We start from the raw sequence: 10,257 nt of genomic DNA on the forward strand, positions 1-10,257 counted from the left end.
AAAAAAAAAAGAAAAATTAGCTGGGCATGGTGTCATGTGCCTATAGTCCCAGCTACTCGGGAGGCATGAGAATCATTTGAACCTAGGAGGCAGAGGTTGCAGTGAGACAACATCATGCCACTGCACTCTAGCCTGGACAATACAGCAAGACTCTATCCTAAAAAAAGAAAAAAAAAAAAAAAAGAAGTCAGGCTGGACTGGGCTAAGGGTATAAAAGAGGAGTTGGAGGTTGCACTAGACTACAGTAGGGTCCTAGGAAAAGGGATGGAGCTCTCTGGCTGAATCAGATCAGACCAGGTCAGGAAAAATGAGGAAGGAGCTGTAAGTCCAGGAGGGACAGAGGTTTGGGGTTGGGTTCAGACCTCTGTGGATTCAGAGGCCCTGGTTGGGGTACATGGTCAGACTATCTGAATGAATTAATTCACCAACAGACATATACATAAACATATGCATATACATGCCTACATACAAACACATGTATATGCTCCCTTACCTGCACATATAAACAGATCCAGGCCCTCCCCAGCTCAGCAGCACAAAGCTCTTCAGCAATGTGCTAAGGCTTGGGACTGGGACCACACATGTACCTGAAAACAGAGGGCATGAGGGCTTTGGAGGGTCTCTCTCTTCCCCTACCCCAGTAATTCCTCTTCACCAGGGGCTGCTGGGGGCAAATGGGGAGGAGCCAGATATGGGGCTCCAGAGGAAGTTGCTGGCCACTGTGTTTCCTGAGTTCTAACAGTGTGTTCTCCTGCTTCTCTGACCTACCCCTGCCCCCAAGCAGGATGGGGTCCAGGCCTGGCAATCTACCTTTTCCCTTGACTACCTCCCTCCATACACATACATACAAGACGTGAACCTACAAATGCCCGAGTCACACAACAACTGTCCCAGCAGCCCCATAACTCAACACAGTCGCACTGCTAAGCCACACATTCAACACATCCTCATTTATGGATTTATAGCCTTCACTCACTCAGCAGTCACATATTCTCTGCTTTGTTCAATATCATATCACCAGCACCTAGAATGGGCCTAGTACCTAAAGAGGGTTCAATGAATACTATTTGAATGAATTAATTCACCGACACATACATAAACATATGCATATACATGCCCACATACAAACACATGTACACACTCCCTTACCTGCACATATAAACAGATCCAGGCCCTCCCCAGCTCAGCAGCACATACATACACACAGAAACACACTCAGGCTAACGGGCTAGATGTACACCCAGTGCCAGACACAGACCCACTGTAGATGTTACCTGGCACTCTCACGGTGAGTTGCTGGTGGCAGCTAGCCGGTAAATGTCCTTCAGGCTGGCCAAATCTACAAAGGAAGAGTTGGGGGTGGGGTGCAATAGCATTCCTTGGGGTCCTGAGGCACTGGGCTGTGAGAAGCTGGGCTGGCAGCAGGGCAGGGCCAAGTAACTATAGATTGGAGAGGGATTGGATGGGTCATACAGTCCCTTCCTCTGGTGTCTTCCTACCAGCTAGGGAGGTAAGGGTAGAGGTGCAGGTCTATCGCGCTTTATTTCAGGTCGAGAGAGACCTTAGGAGGGGAATAGTTTGAGGCCTCAGCTTCTCCTGCCTGGGATGACAAAGAGGGACACTGGATAGAGAGCTTTATGGGCACTAAGACCCCATCTCCAATCCACAGCGGGGTCTCCTTATCTTCCCAGTCTTTAATGAAGAGGAGGGGACTTGGAGAGTTAACTACCTGGCAAAGAGTCTGAAAAGTACCCTATTTATCCTCCTATCCTCCCATAGAGCTTCAGGCTACCCACTAGCAACAGAACTGTCTTCCTCCCTCAACGTCCCCACCCAAAGTCAGCAAGGAGACAGACAATCCTGCTACTCTCTTAATCCCTCACCCAGGGACCTTACCACCAGGGAGACTAATTTAGACCTCAGCTGGTGACCAGGTGCAGCAGATCATGCCTATAATCCCAGTACTTTGGGAGGCTGAGGTGGGTGGATCACCTGAGGTCAAGAGTTTGAGACCAGCCTGGCCAACATGGTGAAACCCTATCTCTACTAAAAAAAAAATATACAAATTAGCCAGGCATAGTGGCGGGCACCTGTAATCCCAGCTACTTGGAAGGATGAGGTAGAATTACTTGAACCCAGGAGGTGGAGGTTGCAGTGAGCCGAGATCATGCCACTGCACTCCAGCCTGGACAACAGAGCAAGACTCCATCTCAAAATAAACAAACCAACCAACCAACCGACATTAGCTGGGCTAGTAGGCTGGGGGCTGGGTAGGGGTAGGAGTCTCCAAGGTACTCTAAGTACCTTAAGACCCTCTAACCCAAGCCCCCTCCTAGGCCAAGTCCCCTCTCTCACCCCTCCCTCAACAGCATAATCCAGGGCAGTCTATCCTAGGAATCTGCCCCAGGAGGGCCACCTGTCTGGCTGCCCCATGACAGCTAGGGGTGAGAAGCAACAGTCCTGGGGTGAGAGGTGGAGAGCAGACTGAGAAAGTCAATTCTCCCTCAACTTAGAGGGAGATGGGGCCAGGCTGGGACATATGGGAACAAACTTTAGGGTCTTGGGTGAAGGAGAGGTATAATTCAGGGAAACAACTTCAAAACAGTGAGGAGAAATGTGAGGTGAGAGTGAAGGGATCCAATTCATACAGTCTTAGGAACTGTAAGGATGGGGAAAAGACTGCCTTGGACTGAGTCATTATTAGGCATCAATGACCAACCAGGACACTCTCAAACCAAAAAGTCTCTTTATTGATCGGTACCATACATGACTCAAATGGCCCAAAAAAAAAAAAAAAAAAAAAAAAAAAAAAAAAAAGGCATTACAGTTGGGGTGGGATGTCCACCTTCCTCACCCCTTCCCTCAGCTCCTGACTCAATACCCTTCCAAAAGTGGCAGCTGGAGTGGAGGAAATAGGGTGTGGGGGACCCCAGAATCCAGAGGGAAGAGTGGGGAGAGAGGTGGTGCTAGCACTTCCTGGGACTGGCCACAGGAAAAGGCAGCAAAGCCACAGAGCTGGCCCAGCTGCGTGAAACCCTGCTCCTGGCTGCACCCTGGCAGAGCTGAGGATCCCGGCTGCCTCCTCCTCCTCCTCCTCCCTGATATGAGGAAGGAGTGGCAGGGGGCACTGGCAGATGAAGACCCTCTACTTCACCCAGGGGGACAGAGGCCTGTTTCTCTCTGGTGGGCTTAGAGCTGGGACGTTGTCGGTGGCCCCTTCCCCTCTGTGAAGGACAGAGTAGGATTACGTATGCAGTTGGAGGGGTTGAGGGAGGAAGATTCTGGAGGAAAGTGGCTAAGCCCCTCTCCCATCCCATGCCTGCCCAACTGAAACAAAACCAAAAATACAGCAACAAGGCTGCTCCCTTCTCTCCAGGCTCCCTAAGGGAAGGAGCCTCCCCTCCCCACATCCTAGACAGCTGCTCTTGTGGAGGACTTGTAAGGAATATACACACCATAGGGGTGGGGCTGGAAGAGAGGGAGTCACGAGCACTAGGAGGGCAGGCCAGAGTCCAGATAATGGGGAGACAGAGACAACAGCAAGGGTCTGTCACCAAGATGTGGCCACCAATGTCCCACTACCCCATGGCATGCCTTCCCCAACTGCAGTCACCCCACAGGAAAGTGGGAGATGGCAAAGGGTCTCCTTGGTCTGAAGCTCTCACACCATATAAAATGGTATGCATACCTCCCTCCCCCCCTCTCACCCCCACCTAGACCCTAGGCCCCCATCTGCTAAGAGTAGGGAGGTAGCTGGACTTTTAATAGGGGGAAAGGGTGGGAACATGAGTGATTTTTTTTTTAACTTACATTTTTAATAATATTATTTTTTTAAAAACTTGGAGCTGGGATAAGTGGCAGCTGGAGGAGGAGCCCAGAGCTTTACCCCTCTATTACCAGCTGCCTAGGGGAAGGGGCATTCAACCAAGCCCCATAACTTTAAGTCCCTAAGGGCTGTGGGTACAGAGAACCCCAGGCTTGAAAGGGGTAAAGTCAGGGGGATGGGAAACCCAGAATCTGGAGTGAGGATGGAGGCAAATGCCCTGGGGGGTGGTCAGGACATGTCTCAGAGGCCCAGGTTCCAAGTAGGCATCCACATGAGTACCCCCTTCCCCTAAAAGGCTCTGCAGAGGCCAGGCCCAGCCCAGGGCCACTGTGGGGCAAATCTTGGCACCTGCCCCAGCGAGTCCAGTTCCTCCTTGAAGCAGGTAGATGGAGGCTGCCCATTTTAGATGCTCAGTCTCTTCATTCTGTCTTCTGCTTCCTGGGGCTGCGAGAGGTGGGGCAGATAGGCAGAGCACTGGGTGGCCACGGCAGGGCCTTTTACTGGGAGGCCTGTGACGTGGGGTTCTCCGATTTGCTTTCTTGGCTGGACGGAGGCTTGCTGTTCCAGGGGCTGTTGGCGCCCAGTGCAGGGGAGTTGTTAAAGCTGTCCTCGTCGTCAATGCCGTTGGCTGCGTCAAACTGGGTGTTCTCCAGCCGGGTGATGAGCCTCTCGTCCTCGTCCCCGAACTCCCCGCCCATCAGGGTGGGCTCCCCCACCACCATCACATCCTGAGAGTGGCGGAGGTCCCCAAACATAATCGGGGCAAGGGCTCGCCCGGCCCAGGGCGGCAGATACCCCCAGAGCCCCAACACCCACCCTGGAAGCTCAAGAGTCCCCACCCCCTCCTCATACCCGAATTTAAAACCCCAACTCCTGACACCCTCAGCTCCTGGAATCCTTCCCACTGAAGAACACCAGAGCATCAAAGCCTTTAGCCCATATCCATTCCCCTAGCTCCCCAGCCCGTCTCCCCAAAATTTTAGGGGACTCCTCAACTTCTGTCCACATGTAAGAGAAAGGGAGTAGATCAAACACGAGGGAGGGCAGTGTGTGCATGTGCAAGGGCATGTATTCTGGATCTGCAAACACTCCAGTCTGCGGGTCTTTCTATCAGTGTGAGTATGTGCGCTGGATGGTCTGTGAGCCCCAAGCTGCCTGTCCTGAACGTCTGTATGTCCTCATGGCTGTCTCTGTTCCTTTATGCCCCAGCTTCCTACAGCTGAATCTGTGTGATCACACCCATGCAAGTGCCTGACAAGGACTCTCTCACCAGTAAAAGCAGTTAGCCCATGCTGGCAGAGTACATGAAGAAAACTGTCTTTGCTTCTATGCCTGCTAGTGAGCTCAGGCTTGGACAGGGGTCAGGGGTGAGCAGTGGGGCAGCCCAGAAGAGAGAAGAAAGCCGAGATGCTTACAGGTACCTGGCTGGAGAGGGCGAAGGTGCTAGCTGGGCTCTTCTTCTTGCTGTTGCTGTTGTTGGTGTTACCGCCCCCCGAGCTCATGGTGCTGCCCCCTGACATTTTCCGTTTCCGCCGTTTGCTGGGCTGCTGACGTGTGGGCTCCGCTGTGCCGGGGAAAGGAGACTCAGATGGGAGAGGGCCCCAGGTCCCCTATTCTAAATTGTGGCTCCCAAGGAGCATGAGCCTGCCCTGATCCCAATTTTGTAGACCCAGGAACAAGGAAGGGGCAGGGAAAACTTCAAAAGGAAATAAAGATACAGCTTTGGGGAGCAGTGTGAGATCCTGGTAAGAGCAGGTGCAAGGCACTCACCGGGGGGTGCTACCATGCGCTGCCACTTCTGGAAAAGGCAGGTCTTGAGGCAGTCGCGGGGGCTGAGGCTGTAGGTCTTGTGGCGGGACATGAGCTCTTGCATGGGCTCAAGTATCACACAGAGCTAGGAGTCGACAAGGAGGTGGCTTGTCAGGGGACAGACATGGAGCCGAGACTAAATGGACTGGGGCAGAAACTGGATGGTCAGAGACTCACTCGGAGGTAGTTGAGAGTGGAATTGGACAGCCCACACCGGGTGATGTTTTTGGAGAGCTGATCCAACATCTGGGGGTCTTGGGCCTAGAGTGGGAGAAAAGACAAGCAAGAACACTGACACCTGGGTTGCCTCTGCTCACCTGCCCTATCATCTGAGCATTTTAACACTCCTGAGAGAGGATACTCTCTTATAAAACCTGCTGTTCAGATGAAGAAACCCTAACCCTCTGTCTAAGGCCAGTCAGGAAATGACCGACCTTGTTCCACCTTTCCCCCTGCTTGCCTTCACTCTTGTGTCCTGGGTCCTGCCCACGACTCACATGCATGGCAAGGATGCTGCGGGGGATGAGCTCTCGGTGCTGCCGGATGCTGAAGTGCCACGTCTTTATTCGCATCATGTCGTCAAACATGAACTCCAGGTACAACCGGCCCTCCACACACACCTGGGGACAGGCTTGTCAGACCCCTGCCCCCTCCCCACATACCATACCTGAAGGTATGTCTATTACAGTCTCCCATTTGGTTACAACTCTACCATTGCATATACTTTTGTTACCTGCACATTAAATCTGGGTGCACAAATGTCACAATACTCCCCACCCATATACCTGGCCCTTACACACACAGACACACAAGACACACGCACACAGTAGAAAATCTTAACAGATCGTCCTCTCCCCATGTAGCTAGTGATACACCCATCTGCTCTATGCTATGTGAGGGCACACTCTTGTTCACTCGTGTAGCCCTAGGGCCCAGAAAACTATCCCATACAAACATAATACATGCTTGCTGACGGTTGCAACATGCCTATTGGCCCTTCTTATTTTGCCACTTCGCAATATGGCTCCCTGGAGAACAGCTGTGAGTATACACTGGGAGAGAGGACGGGAATCAAACCCAGGTGCCATGGTGTTCCACATCCAGCTGGGTTGCTGACCTGGGTGAACATGGGCTTGCCATGCTGGGTCACCATGCTGCCCTGGTCACAGTCGAGGGACACAAAGTTGCTGTGGAATGCCTCCTTGGGGTGCTTAAGAACATAGTACAGCTCCGTAGCACCCCCCTCAAAGATGCTGCGGAAGTAGCGTGGGATCAGGGTCCGGCCAATGGCTGTAGAGATGGGACAAACTCTTCAGGACAAAGGGACCGCAAAAGGGGCCAGACAGATGCCTCCCCTACCAAGCTAGATATCCCCTGGCACTCCCAGACCCACTTCTAGACTTTAGAACTACACAGGAGGTATACACCCCCATAGCAAGACCCCAGAGGTCACTTACTATATCTCTTTGGTCCATCCTCCAGGCAGAAAGTGATGGTCAACATGGCATCATCCTCAAAGAACTCAGTTGTGAATGCATCCCACCAGAGATTGTCACACTCCTAGGGAGCATGGTGAGGTGTGTTCATGTCATAAGATATCCCATAGGGTGCCCAGATGGCCCTCCTGCTCCCAGTTCCTTTTCCCTTGGCAATACCTCTGTCCAGTTCTGAAGCCGTTTGTTAAGCTCGAATATTCTATAGTCAGTTTGGTTGCCATATGGTGTGTGCCTCCTGGAGGAAGTGAAGGAGGCAGATCAGTAGGAGTGGAGCCTCCCCACCCCACCCCCTATCTCGGCCTTCACCCAGTGGAAAGCACCTTCTTCCCCACTGGACTCCACTTACCCAATCCCTGGCTCCAGGTATGTAGGCGGGTACATGGGAGTCGGGCTGTGTAAAGTAAGAGGCTATGAGAATGGGGGTGGAAGACAGGAATTATTGGGGGTGGGGGGCTACTCCCTCCCCTTTCCAGGCAGGATCCCACCTGGAGAAGGGTTAGGAAGTGGCCAAGAGACTCACTTACCCTACATCCCGATCTAGCATGGTGCCGGGATGGAAGGGGGGGAAGGCGTTGCCGTTCGGGGGCTCCTTCGGCGAGTACAGCTTGAATGACTTTGAGGAACAACCTAGAAGAGAAAGAAAGGAGTCATAGCTGGGCTCGGTGGCTCACATCTGTAATCTTAGCACTTTGGGAGGCCAAGGCAAGAAGACTGCTTGAGCACAGGAGGTCGAGGCTGCAGGGACCAGCCAGGGCAACATAGCAAGACCTCGTCTCTAAAACCAATTTTAAAAGTTGGCCAGGTATGGTGGGGCACGCCTGTAGTTCCAGCTACTTGGGAGGCTGAGGCGGGAGGATCACTTGAGCCCGGGAGGTTGACACTGAAGTAAGCAGAGATCATATCACTGCACTCCAGCCTGGACAACAGAGTGAGACCCTGTTCCTAAAAGAAAAAGGAGTCCCCTGACCCCCTCTTGGGAGCTCTCCGATAAGCCTGCTAGACTGTGTGGATAGGGATGGTCTTATGGAGCTCCCTGGCCTGCTTACAAGAGAGTGGTGGAGTAGGGGAGGCGGCTACTCTAGGGAGCACCTGTCTCTCCTTCTAATGGCTCCAATCTTATTTCATTAAGAAACAGAGTATTCCACCCTAATCCCAGTGCATACCCAAGATCCCATTTCTTCATTTGGCTGAGTCCTAGATAACAGAAGAGGAATTGAAGCTGGGAAGAATTATCACAGAACAAATAAATATCCAATCATTAGAATCTAATTTTGATAAACTCCCTTCTAATCTACAGAGTTTCATTCAATCATCACAACAACCTTATGAGGTAGCAGGGCTGACCATAACATTCCCATTTTACAGACAAGGCAACTGAGGGCTCAAAGGAACTTGCCAAGATCATAAAGCTAGTAACTCTCAAAGCTAGGACTTGAGCTTGGATCTTCTGATTTCCACATCCTATACTTTCTACCATCGGACCCCTCTATTGCCCTCTAGAGACCAAAGTGGGGGAGGAAAAGGGGGGATTTTCGAACTCTGCCCCTCCTCCACCCTCAGGGTCTCAGGAGGGCAAGGGATAGAAAGATAAATGGGGGTGGGTGCCTGTTGGGTGCGGCCTACCAGATAACCAGTTGGGCCTTCTGCCTCCCCACTAACGGCCACTCCCTTATCAGCCCAGCCCCCACCCCTGCCCCTACCAAGGGTAGAGAGTATTGTCTCCAAACCAGAAACCCAAAGCCTCAATCCATTTTCTCTTCTGAGACTTGGGAGTGGGGGAGGTGGCAGATAAGCCTCCTTTGGATCCCACTCTACCTACAATTGAGAAGTAGGTGGTTTGGGAAGGAGCCTATGTTCCTCAGTCTAGGGGCACGTGGTCACTAGACAGGGGTCTTGCTAGTGTGTATCTGTGATGTGCACATGTCCTCTCTCTCACTTCACCTAACAGCCAACAATTCCTGGAGTACTGTTTTCTGACTGGAAGAAGTGTTAAATTCATAGTTGGGTATGAGCCAGGTACCCCTACAACTTTGTTTCCCCTTCTCACCAGATAGGAGGGGAAAATGAGGCACAGTCCCAAAAGTCATCTGACTCCAATCACATTTGCTTCCTTGGGTCCCTAAAACTTGACTGCATTTGGAAGGGTAGCTAGATTGGCTGTATCTATATCTCCTCCCCAACTTAGACGCAAAACCTATTTTGTTCCTTGGGGGGAAGAGACAAAAGAAGACCCTGTGCCAACATGTGTCATTTTATTCTCTCCCCAGGGCCCCATCCTCACAATGCAGGCAAAAGGAGGGTCCCAGACTGCACAGTCTCTGAGGGTGCCAAGAGTCAAAGCCTGTGTGTGCCTGCACACACGTGTGCCTCATCCTGCCTAGCAGGCTTCCACCCTCAGCTCGCCCTAACATGCCTATCAAGGGCTGGAACCCAGCAGCCCCAGGCAGATTCAGATGCCCGCAACAGGCCCTCACCCCATGCACGAGCTCCACATCCGTATGCTCCAAGAACAGCACACACAGCCTTCACATGCCAGTCTGGACTGAGCCTGTGTCTCCAGAAAGACAGTCCCCACTCAGCCACTAAGTCTCCCCACTACACAGACAGGCAAACTAAGGCCACACAGGAAGCCCAAGCTCACACGGCCCACCAGAGACCAGGCCTGGGCAATAAACCCAAGAGTAGATTCTCAGACCTGGCCCTCATCCCCCAATTAGGCCATCCTTTCTCCCATAACTTAACCACCCCTGCCTCCTCAGTTTAGGGGCCACTTGAAATGTGTCAGCTCAAGAACCTGAAGAGAAAGGAGGCAGGATGCCTGGGTTTCTCTCCAATTTTGTAAAAAAAACTCTCAGAGCCTCCATTTCTCTCTCTAGAAAATGAACAGCTGTTGTTTGGGCCTGGGTAAATAGCTCTGAGGAGCTAAAGCCCAAAGCTCTGGGCCTCTATTTACACCTCCAGCGAATGGACACAAACTCAGCATCTCTCCAGAGCCATTCAACTCCCAGTAGCTCCAGCACAAGGGCTTGGGAGTGAGTAGAGAAGGGGAGGGACATCACTCAGACCATCTGTCCCTGTTGCTGCCTGTCCCCAGCAGCAGGAGTAGAGGGAGCAAGGTGGGGGGAC

General features: G+C 52.2%; 1 protein-coding gene across 3 annotated transcripts in view; it reads right to left on the reverse strand.

Moving 5' to 3' along the window:
• Positions 1 to 3,742: 3,742 nt before the first annotated feature.
• LDB1 (LIM domain binding 1) overlaps positions 3,743 to 10,257 on the reverse strand; it is a 13,123-nt gene continuing 6,608 nt past the window's right edge. For 2 of the 3 annotated variants that reach the window (XM_011977449.1, XM_011977451.1), the window contains exons 2-11: positions 7,656 to 7,758; positions 7,478 to 7,522; positions 7,291 to 7,366; positions 7,093 to 7,195; positions 6,753 to 6,925; positions 6,133 to 6,255; positions 5,813 to 5,896; positions 5,597 to 5,720; positions 5,242 to 5,390; positions 3,743 to 4,554 (exon numbers count right to left, since the gene is read on the reverse strand). In XM_011977449.1, the coding sequence (XP_011832839.1) occupies positions 4,324 to 4,554; positions 5,242 to 5,390; positions 5,597 to 5,720; positions 5,813 to 5,896; positions 6,133 to 6,255; positions 6,753 to 6,925; positions 7,093 to 7,195; positions 7,291 to 7,366; positions 7,478 to 7,522; positions 7,656 to 7,758 (1,211 nt within the window). In that variant the 3' untranslated portion in view covers positions 3,743 to 4,323. The remainder of the gene's footprint in view (positions 4,555 to 5,241; positions 5,391 to 5,596; positions 5,721 to 5,812; positions 5,897 to 6,132; positions 6,256 to 6,752; positions 6,926 to 7,092; positions 7,196 to 7,290; positions 7,367 to 7,477; positions 7,523 to 7,655; positions 7,759 to 10,257) is intronic. The other variant, XM_011977450.1, reaches the window with a different exon arrangement.

The sequence above is a fragment of the Mandrillus leucophaeus genome, unplaced genomic scaffold, assembly GCF_000951045.1.
Source record: "Mandrillus leucophaeus isolate KB7577 unplaced genomic scaffold, Mleu.le_1.0 Scaffold18, whole genome shotgun sequence".
NCBI lineage: Eukaryota > Metazoa > Chordata > Mammalia > Primates > Cercopithecidae > Mandrillus > Mandrillus leucophaeus.